We start from the raw sequence: 16,916 nt of genomic DNA, 5'->3' as shown, positions 1-16,916 counted from the left end.
AATTTATGATTTACCAGATTACTAGTCTAGACCTCCAGATTACTAGTCTAGACCTCCAGATTACTAGTCTAGACCTCCAGATTACTAGTCCAGTAACATAATCACAATACTACATTGGGGTAGATTTCATTTTGAATCACTAACTCGAATAAGATAACCAGGTTTATTTTGCTAATCCTTTATAAACCATTTTGGAGAACTTTTTAAGTTTAAGTTTATTTATTAGTGTCACAAGTAGGGGCGGCATAGTGGCATAGTGGCACAGTGACAAGCACTGCTGTCTCGCAGCGCCAGGAACTCGAGTTCGATTCCTGGCTTGGGGGGACTGTCTGTACGGAGTTTACACATTCTTCCAGTGTCTGCGTGGGGTTCTTCTGGGTGCTCCTGTTTCTTCCCACAGTCCAAAAATGCACGTGTTAGGTTGGTTGGCCATGCTAAATTGCTCCTTAGTGTTAGGGGAGTGTTAGGGGGATTCGTAGGATAAATATCTAGGGTCACGGGGATAGAGCTGGGTGGGATTGTTGACATCGATGGGCCGAATGGCCTACTTCTGCACTGTAGGTATTCTATGATTCTAAGTAGGCTTACATTAACACTGCAATGAAGTTACTGTAAAAACCTCCTAGTCGCCACATTTCGGTGCCTGTTCGGGTACACTGAGGGAGAATTTAGCACGGCCAATGCACCCTAACCAGCACCTCTCACCAGAATTACGTGTAAAACAGCATCCCCACAAAGACCAGACTCTTGTGATAACTCCATTCTGTAAGAACCCTCAACTTGAACTCTGATTCTTTGTTGGTACTCACCGGGTGATCTGCATCAAGATCTGAGCCATACATCAGGACTCTCTGGGAACTTTTATCGAGTTCAGAAATCTTTCTTGGAAACCAAGGAATGCCATCACATTCTGGAGAATACACAGTAAAATAAAAATATAAACACAGATGAACGATCAGCATATTCTAAGTGGTACTATCAGAATTAATTGAGTAACTTGTTAATTCAGCCATAGCTGTCCCCGTTATCTATAGGATCCATACAGTGCAGAAGGAAGCCATTCGACCCATCAAGTCTGAACTAACCCTCTGAAAGAGCACTCCATCTGAGCCCACTCCCCCACCCTCTCCCTGTAACCCTTTACATTGATCATGGGCAATCCACCAAATCCGCACTTAAAAACTCACCAGCCTCTGATTCCAACATGTACATTGGCACTGCACGAGGCTTTAACCTCCTCCACCATCCCCTGTCATTGGGGTCATGGGAGATTCTCTCTCTCTTTTGAATATTGCTGGTGGGCGTCAGATTTGCAGTGGTACCTCCCGGGCACCTGCTTCTACCAAACATACAGTGACTGTTGCCATTTCTGAGTGGATTTTGTTATCCCTTCCTAGATTTTTCCCCATCAAATCTGTTAGCACGACATCTCCTTTCACGAACTTAATTACAGCGTTTTCCTGACTATACTTACAATGGAGCAGGAGTTGCATGTCGCTAAACATGGGTACGTGCAAACTCATGTTAAATGTTAAATTTCAAGCTTGTAATAACAGATCAAAAGTTTTTGGCTCTCCCCACAGTGCACTGGATCCATTCTTGGACAGGGGCCAATAATACATTCTCTTAACATAGCTTCATTCAATAATTGGAGGTTCTGATTAATTGTGGTGTATTATATATATTATATATATAGGTATCTTATGTACAGGTCTTGGGGTCTAATAACAGTTGTATTAATGTTTACTTGATCAGCATTACCATTGGGCAGTCCCGATAGGTAATGGATAATTTCCTCTTCATTGTACAGGTATTTTCTAATGAAGGTTGCACGAGAATTTAGTGGAATCTGTCTGTAATGGCCACTTTGAAGTTTCAGTGATCTGTACAGAATAGCAATGTCTTATATGATGATACTGTGCCTTTAAGAAATGTATTTACATTATGTTTCTTGTGAGGGGTATGTTTAAGATTCGGCTGTGTTTACATGGTGCCAATTTGTCTGCACCAGGCAGCTCACATGCTGAGAATGCAGGCTAATAATTGATCTTAGATTAAAACAAACACCCCATTAGCTGAGTTAATGCATCTTTGTTTATTTTTGGTTTTTCCCCTGGGGTTTCAGAGTAGGGTTTTGATAGGATGATTGACAAGAGACAGAGTCATGTGCTAATGGGAGGAGCTAAGCCGACAAGGAAAAGCAAGCAGTTTCTGCATGGCCCTGAAAGAATCAAGAGGTTTCACTCTCTCTGGAGGTTGCTGTTCGAGTGTCAGAAGACCACTATCTCTCTCCCCTCTCCCCTCTCCAGAGGTGGTCAAAGGTCCCAGGACTGTTAACAAGTAAAAATATGAAAGCCTGTGTTGTTTGCTAACTGATTTTTGAAGAGGAGTTTAAGTCTATAAGTGGATTATTATGTGAATTGGAACTAATAGAGATAGGTTAGCAATTAGGAATTGTATCTTGTCATGTTTAAGTATTTCAATTGGTAAAAGTTAAGCTAATTCATTTGTTATAGTAAATGGTATTGTTAAAATAAAGTGTGTCTTGATAAAAGCTTCCTACTGTGTCAGTAGAATCACACCTGGTGAAACATCTTATCCTCATACTAATGCCAAAAACAAATAGTGGGAAGTCTAGTCTAGCTTCATAATACACCTTGGGGTTTCGGTACTGGTCCCTAACACTTGTAAAATGGAGACACTGCAACTCTTACCTGATTAAAAGCATCCAAATGTGGTAGTGCATTAGCATTGGAATTCAAGTAAGTCATCAAAATGATCCATGTGGGAATTGGGTCAGAAATAATGGCAGTTTGCCCTTTTATTATTGAGTCTATAGTAGGGACGTGAGGTGTGAATAATCACCGCAGATGATACATTCCTTCTTCAGCCACTGGAGTCAGGAGTGTTGTTTGGTTGCACTAATTATCCAAGTTACATTATTGTCAAAAATGTGCAAATATTTCATGTGGTGTTTCCCATTTCCAGCAGGCAGAATAAGTAAATAACTTTGATCCTTAAATGAACAATGTGTAAGGGTGGAGACAGCTTGGTGGTCATTACAACTCCAGAAGGCTGTGGAGGCCAGGTCATTGAGTGTCATTAAGACAGAGATAGATAGGTTCTTGATTAATAAGGGGATCAGGGGTTATGGGGAAAAGGCAGGAGAATGGGGATGAGAAAAAAACCAGCCATGATTGAATGGCGGAGCAGACTCGATGGGCCAAGTAGCCTAATTCTGCTCCTATGTCTTATGGGTCTTATGATCTAACTTCACCCCTTATAATCAGCTATAAAATAAAGCATCTGACCTTGATTTACAACATGGCGATGTCCCAATCTCGTTCCTTTTATGTAAAGGTCGTGTAAAAGGTAGAAAATTCTAAAGAATAATTCTTTTCTGCCAATATATTCAGTCATGACGTGGAGTTGGACTGGGATAAACACAGTAAGAAATCTCACAACACCAGGTTAAAGTCCAACAGGTTTATTTGTAGCAAACGCCACTGACTTTCGGAACTGGCTGTTCCTTCGAAGGAACAGTCAGTTCCGAAAGCTAGTGGCGCTTGCTACAAATAAACCTGTTGGACTTTAACCTGGTGTTGTGAGATTTCATACAATATATTCAGTGACAGGTATAAACTGAGACAGCTGTTTTGTTGAAAGAACTCAAGTCCCGTAGGAGTCAATACAAAACAACTTCCCTTGTACCAACGCTTCAAAAAGTAGTTCCGTTCCCTGGGGTGAAAAAGGGCAAAATTCACATGAGTTGTTTTGACTCACTGTCTATGAAGGTGACATTGACAGTACAACGCATGGACTGCAGAATGACCCATACCTTCTTCCTCTGCCAAGTTGCTGGCCAATGGATTCAAAGAAACAACACTTGCGTTGGCTCGTAGCAACCGAATCAGTCCATTAAAATCCTCTTTGGTGCTGCTGCAATCCACAAATATCTCAACTTCCGAAGCTCTCCTCGTTGACTTTCTGGACTCTATGTGAACTAGATTGATGTGTTTCTCCTGATAAAACAGAACGTAATTTAAAGTTTCAAATTTGCTCAGTGTGACGAAATGTGTATTGAGATGAAGTGGTGTTAGAGATGGGGTCCCGGTGGGGCGGGGGGGGGGGGGGGGGGGGGGGGTTGATTCGATCAGGAGCAGAGAGATAATGATTTTATTCAATCAGTCTGAGTTAACAATGGGAAACCTAGGGGCAAACTGTGAAGCAGTGCTTCCTGATGAAAGGTGGACCTGAAACACTAACTCCGTTTTTCTCTCCACAGATGCTGTCAGTCTTTTTGAGGAATTTCTAGTTTTATTTCAGATCTCCTGGATCTGCGGTATTTTGCTTTTGCGTTCGGAGCTTCTCCAGAGATGCAGGGAAAGTAGCTGGAACATGCCAAAACTGTGAACAGTGCCATTACTGGCAGGAGGGTAGAATTGCAGCATGGCATAGTTACATGAGCAGATTCCAATGTAAATGTTGGACGTAAACGTAAAAGGGGCGGCACGGTGGCACAGTGGTTAGCACTGCTGTCTCACAGCGCCAGGGACCCGGGTTCGATTCCCGGCCCTGGGCCACAGCCTGAGTGGAGTTTGCACATTCTCCCCGTGTCTGCATGGGTTTCCTCTGGGTGCTCTGGTTTCCTCCCACATTCTGAAAGATGTGCTGGTTAGGCGCATTGAACCCGAATAGGCACTGAACTGTGGCGACTCGGGGAATTCCACAGTAACTTCATTGCAGTGTTAATGTGAGCCTTACTTGTGACTAACTTCACTTTTAAATGTGGAGTTGGGAATTCGATACTGGAATTAAAATCTGACAAAAGAATCAGGGTTTGTAGACAGGATGTAAATGCAAACATAAGATGTTAAATCTTGGTACATGCAATTAATTATTAGTAGGTCAATATAATCTCTTCAGTGATAGCCGTTTCTCTGTAGAATCTTACTTGAAAGATTTGAAGGGCTTTCACCAGTTCACCAACTTCATTTTTCAAGGCAAACAGAATTGTGGTCCTGCAAGTCTCATTCTTGCCGTTTTCTTTGCTGACTTTCTTGTCATCATATTTAGTGGACCAGCCTTTATTCACCTGCAAAAATTAGTTGGAAGAATTTATTTCTTTGCATAGTAATGACTGTGTATAATATGTAGTGCAAATGGAGAGGGTGCTACTTGTATTCTGTAATATTCAGTGATCTGAATGTATTGAATCTGATGGGGAAGTAGTTACGAAAATACAAATTGGAGCAGGGATAGGCCACTCTGCCCCTCGAGCCTGCTGTGCCATTCAATAAGCTCATTAGCTGATCAGCTTCAACCCCACATTCCTGCTTACCCCTTATAACCTTTCACCCACCCCACCTTGTTAATCAAGAATCTATCCAGCTCTGCCTTAACAGTATTCAGAGACTTTGTTCCCACTGCCTTTTGAGGAACAGAGTTCCAGAGACTCACAACCCTCAGAGAAATACATTCTCCTCATCTCTGTCTTAAATGGGTGACCCCTTAATTTTAAACAGTGACCCCTAGTTCTAGATCCTCCGACAAGAAGAAACATCCTCTCCACATCCATCCTGCCAAAACCCCTTAGGATCTGAAAGGTTTACATCAAGTAACCTTTTACTCTTCTAAAATGTAATGGATACAAACCTAAACTGTCCACCCTTTCATCATCTACACCCTAGCTATGACTGTAACACTACATTCTGCACTCTCTCATTTCCTTCTCTATGAACGGTATGTTTTGTCTGTATAGCGCGCAAGAAACAATACTTTTCACTGTATGTTAATACATGTGACAATAATAAATCAAATCAAATTCAAATCATAAGACAACCTGTCCATTCCTGATTTTAGTCTAGTAAACCTTTGCTGAACTCCTTATAACATATTTACATATTTCTTTAAATATGGAGACCAATATTTTGCACAATATTCCAGATTTGGTCTCACCAGTGCCCTGTACAACTGAAGCATAACCTCCCTACTTTTTGCAATCAATTCCCCTCATGATAAACAGTAACATTCTATTAGCTTTTCTAATTACTTGCTGTACCGGTATACTAGCCTTTGTGATTCATGTGCTAAGACACCCAGGTCCCTCTGCACGTTAGAGCTCTGCAACCTCTCACCATTTAGATAATAAGCTTCTTTTTTTTAATTCTTTTGTCAACTTGGACAATTTTACATTTGCCCAGATTATACTCCATTTGCCAGATTTTGTCCACTCACTTAACCTATCTATGACGCTTTATCGCCTTCTTACATCCTCTTCACAATTCACTTTCCTACCTCTCTTTGTATCATCAGCAAATTTAGCAATCACACCTTCAGTCCCTTCGTCCAAGTCATTTATGTAAATTGTACTGATTCCTGTGGCACACCACTCGTCACACCCTGCCAACTGGAAAAATACCCATTTATGCCAACTCTGTTTCCTGTCAGCTAACCAATCTTCAAGCCATGCCAATATGTTGCCGCCTACACCATTAACTTTTATTTTACACAATAACCATTGATGTGGCACTTTATCAAATGTCTTCTGGATATCCAAGTACAGTACAATCAAGAGCTCCAATAAATGGTTGAAAATGATTAAACCCCATTGATTCTGCCTGATTGCTTTGAATTTTTCCATGTTCCTCTTTAATAATGGTTTCCAACATTTTTCCTATGACAGATGTTAGACTAACTGGCCTGTAGTTTCTTGCTTTCTGTCTCACTTTTTTGAATAAAAGAGTTACATTTGCTGTCTTCCAATCGAATGGAACCTTTCCCAAATCTAGGGAATTCTGGAAAATTAAAACCAATGCATCAACTATCTCATTAGTCTCTTCTTTCAAGATCTGAGGATGAAATCCATCTGGGCCTGGGGATTTGTCAGTCTGCAGACCCAACAATTTGCTCAGTATCACTTCCCTGGTGATTGCAATTTTCCTGAGTTCCTCCCTCCTTTCCATTTCCTGATTTACAGCTATTTCTGGGATGTGTCCTCCATAGTGAAGACAGATGGAAAATACCTGTTTAATTCATTCATCATAGGCCTACTTTCCATTACCAGTTACCCAGACACACTTTCTATAGGACCAATGCTCGCTGCATTAACTCTTTTCTTATTTAAGTAGCTATAGAAACTCTTACTGTTCACCTTTATATTACTGGTCAGCTTTCCTCTTGTGCTGTAATTTTTCCCTCCTGATCAATCTTTTTATCATTCTTTGATGTTCCTCATAGTCTTTCCAATCTCCTGACCTGCCACTTGTCTTTGCACAAATATATGCTTTTTCTTTAAGTTTAATACCGTCTTTAACGTTTTTAGTTAACCACGGATGAAAGATCCTCCTCCTGTAATTTTCCTTTCTCATTAGAATGTGTCAATTCTGTGTATCCTGAAATATCCTTTTAAATATCGCCCACTGAATATCTATTGATACATCGCTAACACATATTTGGCAGTTCACTTTAGCTAAATCTGCTTTCCTGCCCTCATAAATGCTCTTATTTAAGTTTAAAACACTAGTCTTGGACATATTCATCTCTCCCTCAAACTGAATGCAAAATTCAATCACATTATGATCACTGCTACATAGGGGTGCATTCACTATGAGGTTATCAATCAATCCTATCTCATTGCACAATACCAGGTCCAGTATAGTCTACTCACTGCTTGGCCCCAGAATCTGCTGTTCTAAGAAACTATCCCCAAATCATTCCATGTGTTAGACTCTCCCTTGTTGGAGATAGTCACTGCCTGGGACTTTGTGTGTTGCAGATTATAGTAACCACTTTTCCAGATGATGTCTAGGTTTTGTTGATTGTGGTTAGGCACTGTGTCATTGTCTGAGGAATGGAGCTGTCTGTCGCCTGTGCAGTCTTCAATCCAATTTCTAAGCTTATAATACAAGGAGAGCCTTTATAAAGCAACTAGGGATAGACAGGCCGAGGAACATCCCGCAGTGATGGCATGGCGCACAGATGATTGACCTCCAACAATCGTAACCATCTTCTTTTGTGCTGAGTATGTTCCCAGCCACTGGAGTGTTTCGCCATAATTCCCCATTGAGTTCAGTTTTATTCAAACTTCCAGGTGCCACATTTAGTCAAACCCAAACCTCACCCCTGGAATCAGCTCACTTGGACTAAGACTGTAACAAGGGCTGTAGTCAAGTGGCTCCAGCAGAACCCAAACCCAGTACTGATGAGTAGGCTATTGGTGAGTAAATGCCACTTGATAGCACTGCTAACAACTTCTTTCATTGCTTCGCTGATGACTGGGAAAAGACTGACAGGGCACTAATTGACCAGGTTGGATTTTGTGAACAGGGAGGGCATGGCTGGGCAACTTAGTGGGAAATTGCATCTTCATACATACACCAACACGACACTTCACTAATCACTTTGCAGCTCTGGTGAAACCGCCTGCATATTTTCCCTCTTGTTTCTCTTACAAAAATCTTATTCTCCACATCTCAGAAAAGCTATCATATTTTCCACCGAGTGAGGGTTGGGGCGGCACAGTGGCAGCACTGCTGCCTCACAGCACCAGGGACCCAGGCTCGATTCCCGGCTTGGGTCACTGTCTGTGTGGAGTTTGCGCATTCTCCCCGTGTCTGCGTGGGTTTCCTCCGGGTGTTCCAGTTTCCTCCCACAGTCCAAAGATGTGCGGGTTAGGATAATTGGCCATTATAAATTGCCCCTTAGTGTCAGGGGAACTAGCAGGGTAAATAAGTGGGCTTACGGGGATAGGACCTGGGTGGGATTGTGGTCAATGCAGACTCGATGGGCCAAATGGCCTCCTTCTGCATTGTAGGGATTCTATGATCTCTTTCGATCCATATGTCCAGAAATGTATCCCTAAGGGGACCGAATAAAATAACAACTATTGTAAATACTATTTAATTGGTAGCTTCAGTTAGAAACAAAAATTTGCATTTGCTTAAATATTTCAGGAAACCATCGTGCTTTATCCATATTTTCATAGAAATCATAGAAATCATAGAAACCCTACAGTACAGAAAGAGGCCATTCGGCCCATCGAGTCTGCACCGACCACAATCCCACCCAGGCCCTACCCCCATATCCCTACATATTTTACCCACTAATCCCTCTAACCTACACATCTCAGGACACTATGGGGCAATTTTTAGCATAGCCAATCAACCTAACCCGCACATCTTTAGACTGTGGGAGGAAACCAGAGCACCCGGAGGAAACCCACGCAGACACGAGGAGAATATTTTATGAGGCTAGTTGGTACAGTGTCCATGGTGAAATATGTTTTCTTTGTTGATCAGACAAATAACATTTTTTGCATTGTGATGAAACACATCACCTACAATCTGAAAGGATCACCAGTTCAGCACTAATTTAAATTATTGGCAGGCATCATTGCCCAGGTTTTGTCCGATCACTCTGCTGATTGTTTCCTGTTTTATTCTTTCCAATGTCAGCCATGGCTTTCATTTATTCCGTTATTCCCTAACCTGAGCTATCTTATGCAATGCTTCATCATCATGACTTTAATTGGCATTTCTCAAAATTGTCTATGTTCCTCAGCAATACCTCGTTATCGAAGGCTTCATGCCCTACGTACCATAATGGCTCCCACTTCAAAAGGATTTAACCAACATGGATTCCTTTGCATAGTATAAAATTATAAGTTTATGTTGTTACACACTCAGAATCATTACCAACTACCATATGATTTACTCACCAATGATGTTATAACAGAAAGGCTGGGCAATAATTACTAAGCTTTAAGGTCACTTATAATGCTGATGATTTGGTTCTGTTTACCGTGATGTTTAATGAATGTATTCCAGTTTAAAGTAAACTGTGTATCTCAACCAAGGGGCGGCATAGTGGCATAGCAGTTAGCACTGCTGCCTCACAGTGCCAGGGACCCGGGTTCGATTCCTGACTTGGGTCACTGTCTGTACGGGGTCTGCATGTTCTCCCTGTGTCTGTGTGGGTTTCCTCCGGGTGCTCCGGTTTCCTCCCACAGTCCGAAAGATGTGCTGGTTACGTGCATTGGCCATGCTAAATTCTCCCTCAGTGTACCCGAACAGGTGCCGGAATGTGGCAACTAGAGGATTTTCACAATAACTTCATTGCAGTGTTAATATAAGTCTACTTGTGACAATGATAAACTTAAAACATATTTGCTCTTGCTGTTGGATCCCTGTTACACTGTTTCTGAACTTTTGGTGCTGGTTCTGAACTTTTTGTGCAGGGAATTCTTGGAATTCTTGGCAGATTGTGGAGGAGAGGATTCAATGAAACAGCAATGGTTTTGTTCAGGAGCCTGAGTAGTGCAGCTCGGAACACTCCTGCCTCAGAACTGGAAGGTCCTGGGTTCTAACTTCAGGGTTTGTTGATCAGAGAAGAACCCAGCCACCGGTGCAGGAAAGCCTGTGTGCATGAGTGCCAGTCCCCAACTCGGATAAATGTGGAGGGTTAACAGCAAGAAGGGAATCTGGCTGTAAAACCACACACCAAATCCTGAAACTGATGGTTAACATGAACAGTGATTAATCAGCATTGTGTCAACCCAATTTAGTAAGAGAAAAGCAGAGAGAGAGGAATAGGCTTCTTCAAACTTCAGTCAGTTTAAATGTTGTAATTATGACATTATTCAAATTCAATCACATAACTTCCGTACTTCAAACTTGCCCGTATGCGCTGGTCTGAGAACTTAAATTCACAGTCGGACAAACCATAGAATAGAATCGCAACAGTGCAGAAGGAGACCATTCAGCCCATCGAGTCTGAGCCAACCACAATTCCACCCAGGCCCTATTCCCGTAACCCCACATATTTACCCTGCTAATCCCCTGACATTAGGGTTAATTTAGCATGGCCAGTCAAACTAACCCGCACATCTTTGGACTGTGGGAGGAAACCAGAGCGCCCGGAGGAAACCCACGCAGACACGGGGAGAACGTGCAAACAGCACACTCCACAGACAGTGACCCGAGGCCGGAACTGACCCCAGGTCCCTGGCGCTGTAAGCAGCAGTGCTAACCACTGTGCCACCATGCCGCCCCCTGTCCCACTGTGACACCTCCTCCTGCATAATATTATCATTTGAAAAAATCTTCAGTAATGATATTAACCAGAACTATACATTATTCCAATAGATTTTGTCTTGCCCAGGTCATTGATAGTCATTGCAGCAACAACAAACATAACTGAATTTCTGATCCAAATAATCACTAACTGTTGCCCATATTAAAACTCCTTCGTTAGCACAAATGTAATGACATCGATCATCCATTCTGTCTGTAAACTCTAGATATCAGGGCAAAATTTAACAAGGAAAAATTGTCATCTGCTTTAGCCTGAACTCCAAAAGGAGTGGCAGAGTTAATCATTATTAAATAGTTTTGCGAAATAATAGATTATTAGTCACAGAAAAAGGTTTGAAACTTGGCCGAAAATCCAGAGAGCGTGAGCAGAGACTGTAAATTCTATTTTAAACGCCTGGACATTTAATACTGTCATGAATTGTCGCAAAAAACCCAACCGGTTCACTAATGTCCTTTAGGGAAGGAAACCTGCCGTCCTTACCCAGTCTGGTATACATGTGATTCCAGTCCCACATAAACATGGTTGACTCAACTGCTCTGCTAAGTAGCCTAGCAAGTTATTCAGTTGCCCCACCACCAGCTTCTCAGGACAACACATGTTGGCTTTGGAGTGATGCCACATCTGAGAACGATAAAAAAAAGGATAGGAAATACCTGAGGTACATGAAACTTAGCAGTAAAAACATTTTTGCCACTGACTCTTAAAATATGCTTATTCACATATTTTATAGGAAACCTTTTAACTGAGAGCCAGTCAGAATTCTACCGCCTCACCCACCACGCGAATCGGAGCGGGCAAGGGGAGGACAATGGGAAGGTCCGTTGACCTCAGGTGGGATTTTCCAGTCTCGGGTCGAGCAAGGCCGTAAAATCCCGCCCTGTGTGCAATGCCATATCTATTTCACTCAATAAATGTATAGAAGAGCAGATAGAACAGATTTGATCATGAAATCCCAACAGTGCAGAAGGAGGCCATTCAGTCCCTCAAGTCTGCACTGACCACAATCCCACCCAGGCCCTATCCCCATAATCCCATGCATTTGCCCTAGCTAGTCCCCTTAAAATAAGGGACAATTTAGCATGACCAATCCACCTAAACCACGTATCATTGGACTGTGGGAGGAAACCTGAGCACCCAGGGGAAACCTGCACAGACACGGGGAGAATGTGCAAACTCCACACACACAGTGATCCAAGCCGGGAATCGAACCCAGATCCCTCATGCTAACAGTGCTAACCACTGTGCCACCAATGTTATGAGCCTGGATAACCCCTCGTCAGAGCTGGATGAAGGGTCATCTAGACTCCAGCATTGGCTCTATTCTCTCTCCCCAGATGCTGTCAGACCTGCTGAGATTTTCCAGAATTTTCTGTTTTTGTTTTAGATTCCAGCATCCACAGTATCTTGCTTTTATATTTTTGCTTTATTTGTCAGTTGTTTTCCAATGTCCTTTTACCTCTGATGGAAAGGATGCTATAAAAATTTAATCAGCTGTACCATGTTGAGTGGGACATTACTGAGCCATTTTAAACTTGTCACTAATTGAAAACTGCTGCTTTTCCTTCCTCATTGTAATCATAAGAACATAAGAACTAGGAGCAGGTGTAGGCCATCTGGCCCACTGAGCCTGCCCTACCATTCAATAAGATCATGGCTGATCTATTTGTGGACTCAGCTCCACTTACCCACCCACTCACCATAGCCCTAATTCCTTTACTGTTTAAAAATGTATCTGTCATTTCCTTAAAAACATTCAATGAGGTAGCCTCAACTGCTTCACTGGGCAGGGAATTCCACAGATTGACAATCCTTTGGGTGAAGACGTTCCTTCTCAACTCAGTCTTAAATCTGCTCCCCCTTATTTTGAGGCTATGCCCCCTAGTTCTAGTTTCACCTGCCTGTGGAAATAGACTCCCTGCTTCTATTTTATCTATTTCCTTCATAATTTTATAAGTTACTATAAGATCCCCCTTCATTCTTCTAAATTTCAATGAGTATTGTCTAGTCTACTCAGTCTCTCCTCATAAACCAACCCTCTCAACTCCTGAATCAAACCTAATGAATCTCCTCTGCACCCCCTCCAGTGGCAGTACATCCTTTCTCAAATAAGAAGACCAAAACTGTACACAGTACTCCAGATGTGGCCTCACCAGCACCTTATACAGTTGCAAGATAACCTTACTGTTTTTAAACTCCATCCCTCTAGCAATGAAGGACAAAATTCCATTTTGCTTTCTTAATTACCTGCTGCACCTGCAAACCAACTTTTTGCAATTCATGCGCAAGGACACCCAGGTCCCTCTGCACAGCAGCATGCTGCAATATTTTGCCATTTAAATAATAGCCCATTTTGCTGTTATTCCTACCAAAATGGATAACCTCACATTTACCAACATTGTACTCCATCTGCCAGACCCTTGTCCACTTACTTAAACTATCTATATCCCTCTGCAGACTTTCAGTGTCCTCTGCACACTTTTCTCTACCACGCATCTTAGTGTCATCTATGAACTTTGACACACTACACTTGGTCCCCAACTTCAAATCATCTATGTAAATTGTTAACAATTGTGGTCCCAACATTGATCCCTGAGGCACACCACTAGTCACTGATCACCAACCAGAAAAACACCCATTTACCCCCACTCTTTGCTTTCTGTTAGTTAACCAATCCTTCATCCATGCTGATACATTACCCGTAACACCATGCACCTTTACCTTATGCAGCAGCCTTTTCTGCGACACCTTGTCGAATGCCTTCTGGAAATCCAATACACCACATCCACCGGTTCCCCGTTGTCTACCGCGCTCGTAATGTCCTCAAAGAATTCCACTAAATTAGTTAAACATGACATGCCTTTCATGAACCCATGCTGTGTCAGCTTAATGGGACAATTTCTATCCAGATGTCTTGCTATTTCTTCCTTGATGATAGATTCAAGTATTTTCCCCGTCACAGAAGTTAAGCTATCCAGCCTGTAGCTACCCACCTTTTGTCTACTGCCTTTTTTTAAACAGTGGTGTCACATTTGCTGTTTTCCAATCTGCGGGAACCACCCCAAAGTCCAGCGAATTTTGGTAAATTACCACAAGTGCATTTACTATTTCCCCGGCCATCTCTTTTAGTACCCTGGGATGCATTCCATCAGGGCCTGGAGACTTGTCTACCTTTAGCCCCATTAGCTTGCCCAACACTACCTCCTTAGCGATAATGATTGTTTTTAGGTTCTCACCTGCTATGGCCTCCTTGTAATTTTTGGCATGTTATTTATGTCTTCCATTGTGAAGACCGAGACAAAATGCCTCAGCCATTTCCTCATTTCCCATTATTAAATCCCTCTTCTCATCTTTTAAAGGACCAATGTTTACCTTAGCCACTATTTTTCATTTTATATATTTATAGAAGCTTTTGCTATCTATTTTTATATTTTGAGCTAGTTTACTCTCATGATCTATCTTGCTTTATTTTATAGATTTTTGTGGATTTCTGTTGACCTTGAAAGATTTCCCAATTCTTTACTTTCCCACTAATCTTTGCCACCTTGTATGCATTTTCTTTCAATTTGATACCCTCCTTTATTTCCTTAGATATCCATGGCTGATTATCCCTTTTCCTACAGCCCTTCCTTTTCACTGGTACATATTTATGCTGAGCACTGTGAAAGATTGCTTTAAAAGTCCTCCACTGTTCCTCAATTGTCCCATCATAAAATTGTTGCTCCCAGTCTACCTTAGCCAACTCCTCCTTCATCCCGTTGTAGCCTCCTTTGTTTAAGCGCAAGATAAATCATCTGTAAACTTGTCAGACTTGCCTCTGCCCTCATTGCTTCTTATTGTCAGTGAGCCCATCTTAAACCAAAGCTCTGTTAATCTCAAACAAGTATTCAATCTACTTTTGAACTTGAGGCCACCATATTTCATTTGGAAGATTTACTCTTCCATTAGCATCATTGTGCTCCAAGTTATAAAGTTTAGAGTTCATTTATTAGTGTCATAAGTAGGCTTATATGAACACTGCAATGAAGTTACTGTGAAAATCCTCTAGTCGCCACACTCCAGCGCCTGTTCGGGTACACTGAGGGAGAATTTAGCATGGTCAACGCACCTAGCCAGCACGTCTTTCAGACTGTGGGAGGAAACCAAAGCACCCGGAGGAAACCCACGCAGACACGGGGAGAACGTGCAGACTCCGCAAAGGTAGTGACCCAAGCTGGGAATCGAACAGGGGTCCCTGGTGCTGTGAGGCAGCAGTGCCACCGTATATCAGCTTTCCTATATATTCACCATCCTCACTACCTATTTAAAATCCTTCAATCAGTACAAACAACCTACGGATCATATTCTGAACCTTCATTAATTTGTGTCATTGGACAAGTCTATCCACACTGGTTCTGTAATTCAATTAACTGACCTTAGTTCCAGCATGTAATATATAAAGTCCTGGACCAATCAAACAAAGTGTCAATTAAATTATTTTAATGTAACTTTTTACATATCACTGTTTAATCAGGGATGTGTAATAAATGTTAGTGACACCCATATCCCTAAAATAATGAAAAAGAAATGATTATAGTATGAAGCGTAATTTTTTCACAATTTTACCATTGCTGTCTCAAAATTTTTTTAAAGAATTGTTCAGAAGAAAATAAGGAGCCCAAACCTGATCTTAGTAATGATCTGCTGTATATCGGAGCACTTACATGCAACACATCTGTATTTAACAGTTCAAAGTTAAGACTGCGCAAGCTAATTGCAATTAAATATCTTGGAGTTCAATTGAGAACACAGGAATATTGCAACATACAAACAGATCAGTCCATCGGTGATCACCTTCTGTCGACAAATCACATTTACCCACTTTGTTCCCATTTTGCCTTGAATCCCCCTTTTCTCTCGTCCGCCTCTCCAATCTCACCTTCAATGCTGATCTAGTTTCTATCTCATCCACTAACCCTGGGAGTGAAGTCCACAGCCTCATAAGAAAGGTTTCGCCTGTCTTCTGTTCAGTGGCACAGTGGTTAGCACTGCTGCCTCAGTTATTTCAGTTTGCCCTACTCTGGTTACTTGCACAAAAGTAATTGTACAAGTAACCAGCGCCTCACAGTACCAGGGACCCATGTTCAATTCCCGGCTTGGGTGGCTGTGTGGAGTCTGCACATTTTCTCCGAGACTGTATGGGTTTCCTCCGGGTGCTCCGGTTTCCTCCCACAGTCCGAAAGACATGCTGGTTAAGTGCATTGGCCATGCTAAATTCTCCCTCAGTGTACCCGAACAGGCGCCGGAGTGTGGCGACTCGGGGATTTTCACAGTAACTTAATTGCAGCGTTAATGTAAGCCTACTTGTGACACTAATAAATAAACTAAAACACTCTTGCATCCGGGAACTCTCCAGACTAGGGTTGTGAACCAGCTGGGAACTCACCTGATTGTTTAAACGCTGTTCTTCCAATAAGCCCGAGTCCAGGGACATTCCTCGCTTTGCCCAGTATTTACTGCCGATCATCATCTTGGCACCGTTTCGAGTGGGGGGAGCAGTGGAAAGATGTAAAGGATCGCCTTCCTCAGTGGGACTGCGAGTCAGTCTGGATGTGTTCCTTTCCAGCAGCGCCTCTGACTGTTTAAATACTCTCCACTTGCTGATGGAATGATAAGAGGTGCTGCTGCTGACGGAGACATCCTCAATAATCTTCCCTTCCAGCAGTAAGGAACATTTGTACAGCGACCTTCCAAAGCTGCTTTGAATTGTACAGAGTGGCACCCGCTGTCTAATCCCAGGGAGAGGTTTAGGGGCATCAGTGACACTTCCCACCAGCTATACTTAA

General features: G+C 42.2%; 1 protein-coding gene across 1 annotated transcript in view; it reads right to left on the bottom strand.

Annotated features, from left to right (window-relative positions):
- The window catches only part of LOC144498530 (tryptophan 5-hydroxylase 2-like), a 40,556-nt gene extending 23,940 nt beyond the window's left edge, over window positions 1-16,616 (bottom strand). Inside the window, exons 1-4 of the mRNA XM_078219782.1 lie at window positions 16,517-16,616; window positions 4,955-5,095; window positions 3,839-4,022; window positions 810-910 (exon numbers count right to left, since the gene is read on the bottom strand). Coding sequence (XP_078075908.1) covers window positions 810-910; window positions 3,839-4,022; window positions 4,955-5,095; window positions 16,517-16,600 — 510 coding nt within the window. The 5' untranslated portion in view covers window positions 16,601-16,616. The remainder of the gene's footprint in view (window positions 1-809; window positions 911-3,838; window positions 4,023-4,954; window positions 5,096-16,516) is intronic.
- Window positions 16,617-16,916: the final 300 nt, after the last annotated feature.

This window comes from Mustelus asterias, chromosome 9 (assembly GCF_964213995.1).
Source record: "Mustelus asterias chromosome 9, sMusAst1.hap1.1, whole genome shotgun sequence".
NCBI lineage: Eukaryota > Metazoa > Chordata > Chondrichthyes > Carcharhiniformes > Triakidae > Mustelus > Mustelus asterias.
The sequence above is the reverse complement of the archived record's forward strand: the minus strand, read 5'-3'. Positions and strand labels throughout refer to the sequence as shown.